At 37.9% G+C, this 17,355-nt stretch overlaps 4 protein-coding genes across 7 annotated transcripts; 2 read left to right on the forward strand and 2 right to left on the reverse strand.

The window, feature by feature from the left end:
- Window positions 1-2,886: 2,886 nt before the first annotated feature.
- LOC106427987 (protein ENHANCED DISEASE RESISTANCE 4-like) lies at window positions 2,887-5,913 on the forward strand. Of its 2 annotated transcripts, XM_013868736.3 has the most exons (3): window positions 2,887-3,157; window positions 3,275-3,495; window positions 3,667-5,913. In XM_013868736.3, the coding sequence occupies exons 2-3, from the start codon at window positions 3,375-3,377 to the stop codon at window positions 5,649-5,651; spliced, it is 2,106 nt and encodes a 701-aa protein (XP_013724190.1). In that variant the 5' UTR covers window positions 2,887-3,157; window positions 3,275-3,374; the 3' UTR covers window positions 5,652-5,913. The 2 variants fall into 2 exon arrangements, with proteins under 2 accessions (XP_013724190.1, XP_013724173.1); XM_013868719.3 differs by having other exon boundaries at window positions 2,904-3,495.
- On the reverse strand, window positions 5,791-8,699 carry LOC106428006 (uncharacterized aarF domain-containing protein kinase At5g05200, chloroplastic). 2 transcript variants are annotated; one of them, XM_013868751.3, is made up of 11 exons: window positions 8,521-8,699; window positions 8,330-8,444; window positions 8,062-8,204; window positions 7,867-7,980; window positions 7,560-7,748; window positions 7,334-7,489; window positions 6,989-7,239; window positions 6,794-6,891; window positions 6,533-6,711; window positions 6,288-6,404; window positions 5,791-6,132 (listed from the first exon to the last, which is right to left on the reverse strand). In XM_013868751.3, exons 1-11 carry the CDS (start codon window positions 8,572-8,574, stop codon window positions 5,950-5,952), a joined length of 1,599 nt encoding a protein of 532 aa, XP_013724205.1. In that variant the 5' UTR covers window positions 8,575-8,699; the 3' UTR covers window positions 5,791-5,949. The 2 variants fall into 2 exon arrangements, with proteins under 2 accessions (XP_013724205.1, XP_013724199.1); XM_013868745.3 differs by having other exon boundaries at window positions 6,989-7,254.
- A 108-nt stretch (window positions 8,700-8,807) lies between these two features.
- On the forward strand, window positions 8,808-10,607 carry LOC106428021 (ribosomal RNA-processing protein 14). 2 transcript variants are annotated; one of them, XM_013868760.3, is made up of 3 exons: window positions 8,808-8,934; window positions 9,189-9,235; window positions 9,338-10,607. In XM_013868760.3, the coding sequence occupies exons 2-3, from the start codon at window positions 9,212-9,214 to the stop codon at window positions 10,370-10,372; spliced, it is 1,059 nt and encodes a 352-aa protein (XP_013724214.1). In that variant the 5' UTR covers window positions 8,808-8,934; window positions 9,189-9,211; the 3' UTR covers window positions 10,373-10,607. The 2 variants fall into 2 exon arrangements, with proteins under 2 accessions (XP_013724214.1, XP_022566283.1); XM_022710562.2 differs by lacking the exon at window positions 9,189-9,235 and having other exon boundaries at window positions 8,851-8,934.
- Window positions 10,608-13,733: 3,126 nt separating this feature from the next.
- LOC106442978 (peroxidase 52-like) lies at window positions 13,734-16,737 on the reverse strand. Its single transcript, XM_013884599.3, has 4 exons — window positions 15,221-16,737; window positions 14,909-15,100; window positions 14,626-14,791; window positions 13,734-14,197 (listed from the first exon to the last, which is right to left on the reverse strand). Exons 1-4 carry the CDS (start codon window positions 15,443-15,445, stop codon window positions 13,806-13,808), a joined length of 975 nt encoding a protein of 324 aa, XP_013740053.1. The 5' UTR covers window positions 15,446-16,737; the 3' UTR covers window positions 13,734-13,805.
- Window positions 16,738-17,355: the final 618 nt, after the last annotated feature.

Genomic DNA, 17,355 nt, shown 5'->3' on the forward strand with positions numbered 1-17,355 from the left:
GGTATTTGAATGAACACTGCATCTTCGACTAAAATATAAATGATAGAAACTAAACAAAAATTGAAGGGCAATTGTCAATAATAGCACATTTTGAAGTTTATGTCTCAAAAATGACACTAGAAGGAGAAAGTCATAAAAATGACATTCATTAAAGGGTAAAATATCTCTAATACCCTTGGTTTAAAATTAAATAAACAAATAAAAATAAATAAAAATAAATAAAAAAATAAAAAAAAAAATAAAAAAAAAAAATTATAGTTTCAGATTATATGTTTTCAGATTCGAAATTTTTATAATTTTTTTTTTTGAATTTTTTTTTTCGATTTTTTTTATTTTTTTTTAATTTTCTTTTTATAATTTAAAAATACTTTTTGAAACTGTTTTTAAAATTTTTATTTTTATTTTAGTATTTATTTTTTATAAAATTTTAAACTCTAATTCCAAAACTCCACTCCTTAACTCTAAACCCTAAAGTTTGGATTAATTAACTCAAGGGGTATAAGTGTATATTTACCTCTTTAATGAAACTTATTTTTGTGACTTTGAGAGCATCTCCAATGTATTACCCCATTTTTTACTCCAAAATGGTGTAACACCAAAATGGAGTAAGGTTTTACTCCAATGTATTACTCCATTTTCTACTCCAAAAATAATATTTCTTAAATAATTTCATTTTTATTTTATTAATAATTGCAAATAAAATCTTATACTTATAAAAATTTACCAATTAACCCCAATTATTTTATGTTTACGATAATAATTAAAATATAAATTATTTAAATTAAATATTTATTATTAAAAAGTACAAGAAATCATTAAAAAAGACAACATATATATAGGTTCAACAATGAGCATTAGAATATTTTTCCCACAAATGATCAACTAATGCATTTCGTAATGAAAAATGAGCTTCTTTATTTTTGATATTCCTAAATCGAGCAAGAAAATTTTGAAATCGGACATTTTCATCTTCTGCAATTTCAATATATGGAGGTGGAGCTTCTCTTTCAAGTTCAATTGGTGCATCAAGTTCACGCTCATTTTCATCTTCTGCAATTTCATGTTATTGTATCATTTTAAATATTATTTAAGTAAAAAATAGAAACATTAAAGATTCAAAGGATCATTTTATAAATAAAAAATGTTCAACTCCAAAATGGAGTAATGAGTAAGATTACTCCATAAATGGAGTAACCCTAGCCATTACTCCATTTTTAACTCCAAAATGGAGTGGGGTTGGAGAAGATTTTACTCCATAATGATGTTTGGAGTTGAAAATGGAGTAGGGTTGGAGATGCCCTGAACGAGTGCTACTTTGGGAACAAAAACTTGGTTTGGTGCTATCCTAGTCTTTTTCTCAAAATTGAACCAAGAATTAATATGATTTGAACGAGTCTGTTTTTTATAATGCTGATTCCAATTCTATTTCGTGTTACAAGTTTGTGCTTGGTCAAATCATTTATTATTTTATTTCTTTAAATAGTATAATAATATCAGACCATATCATTTCAAGATTGGTCATGATCTGCATGACTTTGTTTCTAACTAACTAAAGAGAATAGACATGAAAATTTCGAAACTTCAACTTTGAGAGAGTCCATTGCGTCTCATTTTCTCATTCTGTATTGTGTAAACACACATGCTTGAGTGCGTAATTATGCATCCCCATGCAAATAAAGTTATATATATATAATTTATACTATTTACACTATATATTATTAGTTTATTATTATGGGTATTAGGTTGTAAATGTGTTTGCATGTGTGAAATGACTTTAGCAAGACTGCTGGCGACGAACTTTATTAGTTAGAAACAACAGATAATCATTTAAAGATAGCTAAAAAGAAAAGGTTCACATATGCCCTTTAAATTTCTTTTTTTTCTTGAAAAAGGGCATGCATGCCCTTTAAATTTCACTTTTAATGATTTCTTAATTAAGGTTTTGTACGCAAATATAGCTAAGACGTGTTTGGATATAAGTAAATTGCTTTGTGTTGTCAGATGTAAACGGTAATTCTATGATTTCTTGCTTTGAACTTATGCTTATCTATTGGAGATATAAATGTAGCAAAGACAAATAGTTTTGATAACTAACAAATAAATCAAATGTTAATTGAGACTTACACTTATAATTAGGGATTCAAAACTTCTTGATCACTAACAAATAAATCAAAGATTCGTGAAAGTTCTTTTGCAAAAGAAGCTAAGAATCGAAACATCATTGTTCTCATGTAGCTCATACCGGATTAGATAGAGGTGGTTTTTGGAACCAGTTTTTCCAGTTTTTTAGCAGCTAAAACTTGATCTTATTGTATGGATAGTTTGACAAAAAAATCAAAAGTGTTTTTAGAATGAGAAGTGGCTCTCAAGTAATATAATTATACATTTGAAAAATTAATTTGACTTTTTAAATAAAATAGGTTCTTGTTCATGCCTTGAAGTTTAGTAACATCTACAAGAAAATAGTAGTGGTCCCAAATATAGAAGACTGAATACATATATGAAGTTGAGAAGACTTGAATGATAAATGAACTTGATTTGATTTGAGAACCGTATCCACATAGTCATTGGACTAGGCAGAGAAAACAAATGTAGAAGTCACCTCTATAGGAGGACTCCACAACCAAAGGTTTGACTTCTTCTTCGGAATCACAAAGCCAAAACGATAATCTGGAAAGGTAAATAGACAGCACAAAACGATAAAATACCGAGTCTGCTGCCGACCATTAACCTTAATATTTTTCAAAAATAAAATTGGTTAATATAATGTCCAGACAGATCGTTAATAATGTAATAAAATTACCCAAAAAGTATTATTAAGAAAATGAAGAAAAAACTTTTATTGACACGGAAAAATAGAGACTTTTCTCAGAAGAGAAACATAGTAAAAAAACCTGTCCAAAGATTTGGCCTTTTGTCACTGTTTCTCTTCTTTCTACTTCGTCCCCACGACATGAGATTCTTCTCTCTCTAGGGCCTCTCTCTCTATATAATCTGAATCTTCTTGTCTTTCTTCTTTCACAATCTCTCAACTTATAAGAGCTTAAGTTCTTGATTCCTCATGGATTCCTGTGACAAGATCTCATGGATCCTTGAATGATGTAATCTTTGCTTTCTCTCCATCCCGACCCGGATCCGTAACCAGCTCTCAGACCCGGTTTGTTACCATTTTTAAACCCCCATTGAAATTTAACTTCTTTTTGTTTCCTTTCTCCTCTTGATCATACCGTGTTGACCTTCAATCTTTTTTGGTCTCCGCTCCAATTCTCTGTAGATAGTTGAAGAACTTCTCAAAGTTTCCATCTTTATTCTATCTCTCTCATCAAGTTTTGATTCAGAAGATTGGATAAAGTCATCAGCTTTGGTACTAACCAATGGCGAGCAAGTCCGGGCAGAGAGTTCGGTTGGTGAAATGCCCCAAGTGCTTAAAGATTCTACAGGAAGACGAAGATGTTCCTGTTTATCAATGCGGTGGTTGCTCAGCCATTCTCCAAGGTCATTTTTTTTTATTATAAAGTCTTTAACTTTACCATTTTGATTTCGCCTAAACATTAATGTGATCTTGAATTTTAATGCTGAGCTCAAACCAGTTGTGTAGTTCTGTTTTTTTTTCTTGTCATGATGTCTCTCTGTTATTGAACTTGTTTGTTTGCTTCTTTGGTTCAGCCAAAAGACGGAGCACTGCTCCAAAAACTGCACCAAGTGCAGGAGAAGCAGAGAGGGCTCAAGCAAGTGAGTCTTCAAACACTGCACCAAGTGCAGGAGAAACAAAAGGGGCTCAAGCTAGTGAGCTTCCAAGCACTCCACCAAGTGCAGGAGAAGCAGAGAGGGATCAAGCCAGTGAGCATCCAAACGCTGTACCAAGTGCAGGAGAAGCAGAGAGGGATCAAGCCAGTGAGTCTCCAAACGCTGCAACAAGTGGAGGAGAAGCAGAAGGGGTTCAAGCCAGTGAGTCTCCAAACGCTGCACCAAGTGCAGGAGAAGCAGAAGGGGCTCAAGCCAGTGAGCATCTAAACACTGCAACAAGTGGAGGAGAAGCAGAAGGGGTACAAGCCAGTGAGTCTCCAAACGCTGCACCAAGTGAAGGAGAAGCAGAAGGGGCGCAAGCCAGTGAGCATCTAAACACTGCAACAAGTGCAGGAGAAGCAGAGGGGGGTCAAGCCAGTGAGCCGCCAAGCGAGCCTGAAACCAACAATGTGTCCAGCAGCTCAGGGCAGGACACGGTTCTTGCTTCACCCTCAGGCCAAGAAGATGAGAAGGATCAGGATGGATCCATGGAGTCCACTGAGAAGCAGCTTGATGGCTTAGAGTTATCTCAAGGAGAGGAGAGGAATGAAATCCAACTGCGCGAACTCTCACTTGGTGATTCTGACAAGAATGAAGAAGAAGACAACTCCAGCAGGTTGAAGTCTGATATGAAATCCGTGGCTGGGACTAGCTCAGGAAGCTTGAATGATGATCCTGTGATGGAAGCAAGAAGAACTAGTGATTCGTCTAGTGATGCTTTCCACAAGCTTGAAGCTGAAATCTCTCCTGATGCTTCTCCAATTGAAGAGGAGCAACAAGACCAAGAAGATCATCTTTTTCAACCTCACAGGGACTCAACAGATGATCTTCCTGCAAACAAGACTTCTTCTGCATATGATGGGAGCAAGTCTTCCTCCGACGAAAGAGAAGACCAAGAAGAAAACCAACAATGGAATGCTCTTCAGAACATAAGATACCCTCAAACTTTCAAGGAGCAAGGTGGAAGTTCCTCATCTACTTTCTCTGACAAGAGGCCAAGTGGGACTACCACACACAAGGAACGGCATCAGTACAAGTCTCTGCAACTTGAGGGGCCAGGAGGACGTCTTGGAAGACAAGGGAGGAGACACGTCTCAGAACAACTTCGACCAGACGTGCCTTTATATCCGAGAGAACCATACGCACGTCTAAGCCCTTCTTCATATCCATCACACGATGTGTTTGATCGCTATTCCCGTGCACACTCGCTTCAAATGCCTCCTCCATACGAGGGTGTTGACCATATGTATCACAACAACAACACAAGGGCAAGAGAACGGGGACAAGGGAGTAGGTTCTCAGGAGAGATGACGAACCATCCCGGTTGGTATTCAAGTCAGATGTATAGCTCTTACAGCTCATACTCCGCAAGTCCACAGAGACTAATGGAACAACAGCCTGAGTATTACCCGAGATGGAGCCATGAGATAGTCTCTGATGCTGAGGATCATCAGCGTACTAGACATGAGGCCCGTCTTCGTCGACAACAGCCTGTGGCCAAGCGTCATATCCGTCCAACGGCCGGTGGAGCCCCTTTCGTCACCTGTTACAGCTGCTCAGCAAACCTACAGCTTCCTGTAGACTTTCTCATTTTCAAGAGGAAGTATCATCTCCTCAGATGCGGCACTTGCACCACTGTTCTCAGATTCTCGCTTCAGTCCAGAACTCATTTAGTTCCTGCAGTAACACATGACATAAACGCTAACAGGAGTAGCAATCCCGAAAACCCGAGCTCCTCTGCTGCTCAGGAAGAGGAAGAGGAAGAGGAGATACCTGTGGCTAGAGGCTCACCGCTTCATCGGCTAATGGGATATTCTACTGTAAGCCAAGTCTTTAAAGCTTCTCAGCGTCCTCCTTCTGTGTAAGATCTCTCTGCTTCTTCTGATCAAGCAACGAGAAGCTATTGCATTTTTCTAGATCGATAGTTTTGCCATTGGTTTTATCATTCTTTGTCTCACATGTTTATAGGTAAAAAAGATTTGTTTCTGCACTTCTGTTTTAAGGTTAGAGAAAACCACAACACTTGTGCAAAATTATACACAAAAGATATATGTTGTATATACAGTCATCTAGCATATGTTTGTAACAATATTGAATTCAGCATTATTCCTAGTTTTTATCAATCTACTTTACCACTTGTAAGTGGAGTATATGAGTATGAACTTAGTTGAAGCTGTCCTTGTATCGATTCATCCTCCTGTTGGACACGACAGAGATTCGCTGATCCTGCAGCATGTTCAGGTTTGGAGCTAATAGTCTCGTGTACCGATCGAAATACAGAAGTTGCTTCATTAGAAGTGCAAACTCTCTCGGGAACTTCAGCCCATATGATTCGCTAACCCGAACCTATACAGAATAAATAAAACTTGTTTTCATCTGTATGCAAATCCTTAAAGCTCAAAACCAACTTGGTTAAACTTTCATCAATGCAACTTCTGAATGCTAACAAACTTTAATATAAAAACAATTTTTTTAAACAGCTACGTCTAATTAATGCTTACCAGGTCGAGGAAAAGAGCATTCATCTGTCTCTCGTCCACAACTACGTTAGCAGCAACAGCAGTTCTGTCTGAGTTTGGTCCGCGAGCTGTAGCCACTACTATCTCTGTATCTAGTTCCTGCAAGAAGAGATTCACTTCTCCCCATAAGATTAGTGATACTTATCAACAGATGTAGCTGGCTAAAGAGAGCAAATCTTTAGTTTAGCCTTTTTACTCCAAATTTTGAAAGAGTATAAATTGCTTGCCTGCATAGAAGAGAACATCTTTTCCAAGTCTCTTGCAAAAGCTTTGGCATCAACATCTCTATTTGTGGCGCCCATTTGAATCAAAGCTGAGGCCATGGATTCATATTCTTCAGTTGCAATGGACGCTAAAAATACTTCCATAGCATCCCATGTTTTGGGTGATATTCGACCAACAATGCCTGAAAATAATGCGGACACTTACTTAAATATACCACATGTAAGAGCTACTGCACCAATTAGGATTGAGGAATAATGATTTACCAAAATCAAGAAACCCAATCCGACCATCACGCAACAGCCATAAGTTCCCTGCATGTACATCAGCATGGAAACTTTCACAAGAAAGTAAACTTCCAAACCTGCATGTTACATTCACAAGAAGATCAATTCACTAACCGCTACTTTTAAAGGAGGAGGACAAATATTATTTTCAATAGTGAATTTCAAAGATCTTACCACACATTAAGAGCTGTGATAAGGCTGTTTTCAGGACTGGAAACGAGCGATCTTATGGAATCTAGATCAGTAAGAGGAACTCCATATAGCCTCTCCATTGTAAGCACCCGCCGGCTGCTGCAGTGCTTATACACTCTTGGAGCACTGGCTTGTCCTGACAACCCCATGGATTCAAGATATCTCTTAAATGATTCAATGTTTTGAGCCTCCTTGTTAAAATCTACTTCTTCAAGCATTGACTCACGAATGTCCTTGACAATACCAACCTATCAATAGGATTATATTGTGTAGAGAGAGTATCTTAGCGGCAACTGTAAAATTAAGACAGAGGAGACAGGAGTATACCAGTGAAGTACGGCTGAACTCAGGACTAAGGAACTCGAATATACGGGCAACAACGTAGATAAAGTTCAAATCTGCCACCAAGAAATCTTCTATCCCAGGCTTCAGGATCTTAATCACTACATCCTCTTGGGAGCCTCGAAGCCTTGCACCATGGACCTGGTCATTATGAGAGTACATAAACAAAATGGATTTACGATAAACAACCAGAAGGAGTAGAAGAACATACTTGTGCTATTGAGGCTGATGCAAGCGGTGTAGGGTCAACATATTCGTACACGCTTTCTATTGGTCTCCCAAGTTCCTCTTGCAAAATTTTACGAATCTCTTCAAACGGTACCGGAGGTGCTTTGTCGAAGCAGTTCTGAAACTCCTCGACGTATTCTGGTGGGAACAAAGTTGGCGCAGATGCTATAAACTACAAATTCAAAGGATAACATTGGAATAAAATTGGCCTTAAATTGGATAGAAAGGGACATAAATTGACAAAGAACACTATAATAACTATATGGTAACATTTAAGCAAAACTAATTACCTGGCCGAGCTTAATGTAAGTAGCTCCCATGCGTTCAAAGAGCTTCCTCAAGTACAGAGGAGACAGTAGACCAAGCTGCATTTCAGTTGGTAATCCACCAGACACTCTTGTCAACTGCAGAGAGTCACCAGAAGAAGCAAATTTAAGCTCACAGGAAGTGTCGAGTGCCTTACTCACATAAGAAGAAACAGTTACCTTAGAGATATCATTCAGCCACTCTCCTCCAACCCCAACAAAGGCCTGGACCCCTTGTACAAGGCGCAACACACCACGTGGACCTGTGTTAATCGAAGTCTGAACTATATCCTCCACCAGCTTCGGCAAGTTCTCAATCCGGCCTACATCAAAAGGGCCACGTGAGCAAGCACGTGGCATCAATAAACTGTACTTTGAAGGTTCATTTCATCATAACACTACACAGTCTTAGATTGAGTTTACAAAAAAAGGAAGGAAAGTTCCGTACTTTGAAGACGAGAAGTGAAAAGGTCCTGCGTTTGCGAATACTGCGCCGAGATGGCAAAAGACTTCGACTTTCTTCCTCCGATCATCTTCTTAGAACTTCCTCTCGCGACGGGAAGCTTCAAAAACGAGATTCAGCGTTTGCCAATTTTGATCAGACAAAGGAAATATATTAGCTGAGGAGAGAAATTATACCTGAGATTGGTGAAGAAATGGTAACCGCGCGCCACGGAAAGCTGAGACCGCCATCGCTTGCCGGAGACTGAAGCAGAGAAGAAGTCTAGAAAACTCCGATCAAGCAGGGGACGAAGAGACGACACCGTTTTGTTAATACAAGAGGGGAGTGAAGGAGGAACAATCCACGTGGATTCGATCTCCGGTTTAAGCTAAGTTAGTTAGTTTCCTCCCGGTTCGATTCGATCTCCGGTTTAGTTTAATTTCAATCCTCTTAAACCGAACCGTTGTTAAGAACGCTGAACGATACCGCATTTACATAAACACCCTTATTCAAATCGAGAAAATAACAAAACCATTCGAACCCTAATCTTCTTCTTCTTCTTCTTCTTCTTCTTCTTCTCAATCGCCGTTGCTTCGCCATCGTCGCTACCGGTGAGTTTTTCCTTTGTTTTCTTCCGTAAACTCGGATCCTTTTCCATTTGGATTTGTTCTTGTTGTTCAATTGAATCGTTTAGAACTTAAGACGAGGAGTTTTATGAAACTTATACTATCAATTCGGATTTAGGGGTTCGTTTGATGATAGTGATGATGATGATGATGATGATGATGATGTATCTTTACTAGCTTAGCTATAGCTACGCTTGATTGATTCTTTCACAATGATTAATAGTTTTATTTTGCTGCAGCTTGTTCTTGAGGTTAGAGAGGAATGACTAAATCTCGTGGTACTGATGTAAGTCTTGATTAGCTTGTGAACTTGAGTATGACTCTTTAGTTTATTATCTGTGATTTTTTTTTTGTTGATTGTGATTTGGTTTTGGCAAATTGTTATTAGATGGCTAAGAAGAAAGAGAAAGTTGATTCTGAATCGGATGTTAATTGTGTGGCTGCTCATCAGCATGCTGAGTTTTTCGATAAGTTGATAGAGCTCATCCCTGCGAGATTCTACTTACCTGATGAGACGGAGAAGAAGTGGTTTCCAGGTCTTAGCAAGGCTCAGAAGGCTAGAGCCAAGAGGAAAACTACGGAGAATCTGAAGAAAGCGAGGAGGGATCGGTTGGATCCTGAGAAGTCTGGCTTGACGACTCTTGATTTGCTGAAACAGAAGATAGAGAAGGAGAAGAAGTTGAGTCATGTGGTTGCAGATGATGATGATGATGACAGTGAGGAGGAGGAAACTGATCATAAGAAGAAGCGTAGGACTGATTCTGTTACTTACGAGGAGCTGAGGCAGCGTCTACACCGTAAGATTGATGAGCTTAAAGGTGGTCGTGGAGGTTCAGATAGACCAAGAAGCCACGAAAAGAGGAAGAAGATTGTGCCTAATAAGAGAAAGAGGGAGTCAAGTTCTGTGGATGAGAGTAAGGCAGAAGATAAAGGGAAGGGTAAGCTGGATGTGGAAGAGGCTGCTAAGGATCTTACGTACGGTTACGTCAAGATCGATGACGACGAGGAGCACGGAAAGGATAAAAAGAAACGGAGGGTTTCCAAGTCGAGAGAGCTTGAAAGAGCTTTGAAGTTAGAGGCAGCAAAGAAGGATCCAGAAAAGGGCGAAGTGATTGCAAAGAAGCACTCGTGGCAGGCGGCTACAAGCAGAGCAGCTGGTATCAAGGTTCATGACGACCCAAAGCTCCTGAAGCAGAGCATCCACAAGGAGAAGAAGAGGCACGAGAAGAACGCGGAGAAGTGGAAGGAGAGAGTTGAAGGGCAACAGAAGGTTAGAGTGGAGAAGCAGCAGAAGAGATCAGGGAACATTGCGGAGAGGATTGAACAGAACAAGCTGAGGAAGATCGCAAAGAGGGAGAAGAAGCTTCTTCGTCCTGGCTTTGAAGGCCGCAAAGAAGGGTTTGTGAATGAAGGTGGAAAGTGAAACTGAAAATTCTTTGATATGCCCTTTGTGTTCCAAGATGTGATCATCTCAAAAGGAGGCTGTGAAGAGGGTTTACACATCTGAAATATCATGTCCCTAGCAATATCTCTTATCTCTTTTAGCTCGTTTTGTTTTACAGTTTGTAGACTTGTCAGATGTTGGATTTTCTACACTGCGTGTTTCTAGTTAATGATCTTAACAGGTTTTGAAATAGAATTTGCAGTTTATAGACAAACTTATCACATAAATGAGCAGATATGAATGCAAGATACTTACAAGCTATAAAATCTCAATATTAGTTTTAGTAATTGGTGTTTAAATCCGTAATCAACATTTGTAGATACTGAACTAAACTGAATCAAATTGAGTTCCAAAAAAAATGATCTTGAGGTGCGAGTTCTAGCTAGAATTAGTGGACGGAATAGTGTGGTTCGGGACATTTAAAATGGAACTTTCGTGTTATGTGGAGCCCATTGCTATAAACCCTCATTACTTTATTTTATTTACAAAAGGTTACGACATACCATGTGCATGTATTTTTTGACGTGCTGGAGTCAGCGATTGTTATCACTTATCACAGACTCATGCATCATCATCATTTCCTTCAACGATTTTAGATGAGCTCCACGTTTATGGGATTTTGAATAATTGGGCCTATATCAAATTATATATACAGCGTTGCTTCAATATTTGTTTATATCGATTGTATAATCACTACAAGAAAACAGGGGGATTCTGATGGTCGAAATCGTCAGAATTTTCGGAATAGACCGATTCTGACGAATTTCTGACGAACCAGTCCGTCGGTATAATTTCGTCGGAAAAAAAGGATTCGTCGGAATTTCGTCAGACCTTCCAACGACTTTCTGACGAATACGGAGAAACGTCATTCTGACGAACTTCCGACGATATTCCGATGCGGACACACGAGACCAGAGTTCATCGGAAAAACTATATACCGACGGAGCACGTTCCTCGGACTATATCGACGAACCGAGTCCTTGGAAAATACCGACGGACTATTGTTCGTCGGAATTTTCCGAGGAACCTTCTCCGTCGGTATTTTCCGAGGACTTCGTTCGTCGGTATAGTCCGACGCCCTCAATTCGTCGGAATATATCAATTTTAAATACGAATTAATTTTGCATTTTTATATATTTTTTTTATATTAAAAATTAATTAATAAATAAATAAGATCTGAAATTTAAAACTAATAATATTATAGAATTTAAATTCATACAAACCGAAATAGAAAAAAAACATTCAGAAAGTTAAAAATTCATACAAACCGAAATAGAAAAAAACATTCAGAAAGTTTTAAAAAGCAGAAAAAAACTAAGAACTCGAAGACATCAAACGATCTAGCTTCTGCATTATCTCGGCGTTGACCTTCTTCTGTAGCGGGAATATATGCGGGAACCGAGCTTTGTTCGTGAGACGATCCCGATGCACGGGAACTGCTCACCGAACTACGTCGAAGACGGGCTGCGGGGCGGGGTACATCCTCGGACCTAAAAAAAAATTAATACATCAAAAATCTTTTCAAATCATTTCTATTTTTAATGTTTTCATTTATATATTTACAAAAGGTTTTATAAACGTTTTAAAAAAAAACTATTAAACCTTTTATTATACATAGTTTATTACTGGAAACTTATAAAAAATTATAAAAAATTTAAATTTTTTTATTATACATGATTTATATATACATATATATATATATATATGTAAACAAAATTATAAATTTTTTATAAATATAGAAAAATGTTGTTAAATATTTTTAAAATTTTTAAAAAACATTTTATTATACATAGATTATTACTGGAAACTTGAAAAACGTTTTTAAAAATCAAAAAATGTTTTAAAAATAGTAAAACGTCTTGAATTTTGACAAAAACACAAAATAATTCCAAGAAAAACTAAAACAACAATCCAAACAACAATCCTAACTTATATATCCTAAACTATCCATTCAATCCTAAAATTTTCAATCAAACAACCTAAAATCCGAGATCTAACTTCCAAAACCCTAAAAAAATGAGATAAAACAAGGTTGGGATGATTCTTACATGATTTGGGGTTTGGGGAAGAGATATGAGGGTGAGAAGAGGGTTCGCAGGTGATAGGAGCTCGAGAATGGTCGGAATCGCCGTGAAAGGGAGAGAAATCGCGGAGAGGATTGAGAGAGAGGCGGAGGCGGAAATAACGAAGAAGGAAGAAGAAGAGTAATTATATTTAACGTTTCCGACGGACACAGGTTCGTCAGTATTCCGTCGGGATAATTAAATATATACCGATTGGCGGTTCGGAAAAATTTTCACGCGGTTTGGCTTTCCCGGGTAAATTGAAATTCCGACGGAATTGGTGTCCGTCAGTATATTCCGACGGAATTGGTGTCCGTCAGTATATTCTGACGGAATACTGACGACCTTTTCTGACCGAATTCCGACGACTTAGTGTTTAGGGGTTGATTACAAGTTTCTAAATGCAAAATCCAAATCTTTGATAATATATATATATAGTATTTGCATAAAGATTTAACAATAAAAATGTTTTTATAACACGATTTTACACAACAACATTTTTTGTAGTGTAAGATTAGATGAATATGATTGTATAAGTATATGAGTGTTAAGATGAGATGTTATGAAAACAATGATATGCATACATAAATATTTTAATGAGTTGTTATATTTGAACGGTTGTGATCTAATACTATATTAAACACTTATTATGTGTTATTTTCATTGTTTTGGCATCTAAATTTATTGATTTTTATGTTTGAAATTTTTTAGAAAAACATGTCCTCGGTAATTCGTCGGTATATTCCGACGAATTACCGAGGAAATTTCCAAACTTCAATGGAACCCTTTGTCGTCGCTATGTCGTCGGTATTTTGCGAGGAATTTCCGACGGAAACATGGTTCGTCGGAAATTCGTCGGAAAGTTCCGACGGAATACCGACGATGGTAACAGTTATATCTGTTAATCGGAATGTCCTCGGAAGTTCGTCGGTATATTCCGACGAATTTCCGACGACTACAACGGTTATATGTTTTATCGGAATGTCGTCAAAAAGTCGTCGGAATATTCCGACGAACCATTTTTCTTCGGAAATTCGTCGGAAATGGCCGACGGAATTCCGACGACTTCAAATTTTTTGTTTTCGTCGGAAATTGGTCAGAAATCCGTCACAAACGTCCGACGACATTGTAGTCCGTCGGAACCTCCGTCGGAATTCGGCGTGTTTTCTTGTAGTGAATCCTTAATCCATCCATATAAAGAATTGCTCTGGGCTCTGGCATATCATGTGGATAGAAAAACACCATAAAATATAGTTTTCAAAAAAAAAAACTTCATAAATAACAAACTCATGGCTCGTTTTATTAGACTTTTATTAAAGCAAACAACATGACTGGAGAGTAGGTTTGAATCAGTTGGTCCTCCCGCAGCTCATCCGGATCTCACCATCACTACCAGTCAAGGGGCTAATTTGACTCATCTTGAGCATCGCCGCCGCGAAATCGTTGCGAAAAACCCTCGCATTTTGGCTGTACTCACGGACGATGGAGTCGGTGGAGCCACCGTTGAAAAGCACTTGGTCGAAATGGAGGAGACCTCTCTGGCTCATGAGGTTCCTGAAGTAACTGTTGTCGAAAACAAACGGCGTAAGTGAGTCCAGTAGAGCTAGATTTCCGTCGCCGGAGCCGGAGGTTATCGGGCAGTTTTGCTGGCGTGTGGCGGCGAAAGTGGGGTCAATGTTCGTTTCTTGGTAGATCCTCGTTCGAAAGTTTCTGCACTGGGCTTGCCCGATCGTGTGCGCGCCTGAAGAAACAAAAAAATTTGTTAAATAATTGAACTTAATTATTTGTTAATTAAATATCACTAAATTGTTTTTTCCGTACTGCCTATTAATAATTCATCTAATTACATTTTCGCAAATAAAGATAAAATGTCGATGGTGCGTTAAGAAAAATGTGTTGAACTTTTTTTTCAAAAAAGCACACAAATTAAGAAGAAACAAAAAGAGTCGACAAAGAATCAATTTTTTTTTTTGTCGAAGTACTCTTGATTATTTCTCTTTTTCTAGTCTTGAAGCAATATTAAATTAAAAATATAGATTAGGAAGGAATTCTCCTATTATTAGTAATAAATATTTTAAAAATTATAATCAAGAATCAACCTTAAGCTGTGAACAAATAGTTGCATATATAATAAAAAGATGGGTTTATAAAGAGAGAAATGAAACGGACCGGAGAGAGCAACCATCTCTCTAGCGGTGAATCCAAGGTTGGCGAAACTAGTAATAAGCTGGCTCAGACTCGAAGTCGGCGCTGGAATGCTACTATTCGCTGCCGCTTGACTCGCCGTTCTTGCATCTCTTCTTCCTAAATTCAACCGCCAACGAGGCCCTCCAAGCTTCAACATAAAACATTAATTAAGACGTAAAATATATATATTTTTAGACGAATATTTTTAGATCGGTTCGGTTTTGAAATTTGTGAAACCAGACTAGGAGATGATAAAGGGAGCTACGGTTACGACCGAGTCTCTAGCTGCGATGGCTAAGATATCAGCACAAGACACGACCCCAGGGCATACTCTCTCAACCGCTGATTTGATGTTGTCGATGACATTAAACCCTCGAGCAGAATTGTGGTTTGAGGCAGCGTTTTGTTCTCCCGTGAAGCTTGATGTGTCATCTAGTAGAATCGAAGCGTCGCATCCCTATATATATGTGTGAGTTAAGACTATGATTAGCAGGAAAGAACCAAAAAAAAAAATCATGCAATATTTCTTCGGATGCAAGGAACATAATTAAAGAGAAAAGGTAAAAAACAAACTTACGTTGACGAAGCAGTCGAGGTAGAACAGACGAAGGAGAGATGCACCCATTCTAGGATCGAATGCAACGGCAGAAGTAACAGCAGTTCGAACGATGGGGAGAAGAAGAGGGCAAGATGATGAGTAGAAACCTTGGCTGAGTTGTGCTTCGACGACGGTATAGTTATTACCATGCAGTAATAGTGTAACGACGATAACCAAAAAGGCAATAAGCTTATTTGAATCCATGTTTTAGTGAATAAGGACTCGGATAGACGACTTATAGTTGATTTGGTGCTTGAGGAACAATGCATAACGAAGTCGATGTTTATATAGAGACGTAGGGTGTTCTAAAATGAAAGAGTGTTGGAAAACGAAAAAAAGTTGCCAATAACTATTCTTTTGTTTTTGCTTTAAAAAAAAACTATTCTTTTTTTTATCACTAAGTTGCCAATAACTATTCAACTATATATTTTTACCAGCCAAAATTTTTAAAATTTATTGGTCAAATGTTTTAATCTCTGATTTTTTTTGTTACCCAAATCATTAATCTTTAACTTTTGCTAAGGAATTTGCTTAAAAACGATTTGAGAATCTTTATATTTTTAGTAATAAAATCAGTTTTTATTTATTGGATTAGATAACTATAAATTTAAGTGAAACTTTTGTAACATCCTGAATTGTGATATATGGAAAAGCTTAAGAGAATTGATTTGATTATTTATGTCACTAAAGTTGACTTACCTTTCCGTCACACATCCGTTTAGAACTCCAGAGTTACACGTGCTTGGACTAGAGTAGTGAAAATGATGGATGACCTATCGAGAACTGATTTCCGATACCGTGTGAGTGAGGCCACAGCACGGGGAAAGGCGGAGTGGTGATTACATAAACAGTAAACAAGACTTTTGGACTATGGAAAATTTAACGTACCACCGTCAGACGGGATGGGGTCTACGGGCCGAGTGAGCGGGTGTGGGTGGCCCATTAGTTGTGGACGGGGTGGGGTGTTATAAGTGGTATCAGAGCTGGTTAGCCATCTCGGTTCTGATCCGAGAGGCGTCTTGAGACCTGTCATGGGGCGCAACGAGGACGTTGCGTTTTTTGAGAGGGGGTTAATTGTAACATCTCGAGTTGTGATATATGGAAAGGTTTAAGAGAATTGATTTGGTTACCTATGTCACCAAAGTTGACTTACTTTTTCCGTCACACATCCGTTTAGAACTCCAGAGTTAAGCGTGTTTGAGCTGGAGTAGTGAAAAGGATGAGTGACCTATCGGGAAGTGATTTGCGATACCGTGTGAGTGAGGCCAAAGCACGGAAAAAGGTCAGTAAACAAGACTTTCGGACTTTAGAAAATTTAACGCATCATCGTCAGACAGGATGGGACCTACATGCCGAGTGAGCGAACGTGGATTGCCCATTAACTGTGGGCGGGGTGAGGCATCATAACGTTTTGTACAAAAATGATTATGAACGAAAACTATATAATAAAACAACTAATTCACTAATTTTGTTGTGGATTCAAATCCTACAAAGCTTGATTCCGTTGCTCTTGTTAGGTCGAAAATTAGACTGAACTCAAATAATTGAACATCACTTATCTTTTCACTGGGTGTCTGCCTATCTGGCTAATACGTCTAGATCTGATCAAGATGCTTTCCCACGAGGAAAATCAAATAGTGATACAGAAGATGAAATCATAATTTTATTTATAAGCCAACATCACGTGAGTAGTACGTAAATTTCCATCAAATAGTACGTAACTGCGTTCTAACAATGACTTTCTAATGAATTTATCTCAAACATCACGTTAATCGTACGCAAATAGCCATTCTGTAAACTGGGTTTAAAGTTTTTCTAATTAATTTATCTCACCCATTATCACGTAAATAGTACTTAAATAGCTTTTCAAATTAAGCAGAAGCTTCCCATAGCCATAGTTGACTTTGAAAATGATGAGAAAATAAGATATTAATAAATTTAATAAAATATATAGTAGTGTTTAATCTGACAGTTTTATAGTCTGGCCGTCCCGTGATAAGTGCGATATTGTATATCCATGTGGTGACATGATATATTACACTCTGATCACGCATATTTCAGTTCTTAATATTGTATATATTCATACGTAAAATGATTGATCATTATTAACGTGA

The sequence above is a fragment of the Brassica napus genome, chromosome A3, assembly GCF_020379485.1.
Source record: "Brassica napus cultivar Da-Ae chromosome A3, Da-Ae, whole genome shotgun sequence".
Taxonomy (NCBI): Eukaryota; Viridiplantae; Streptophyta; class Magnoliopsida; order Brassicales; family Brassicaceae; genus Brassica; species Brassica napus.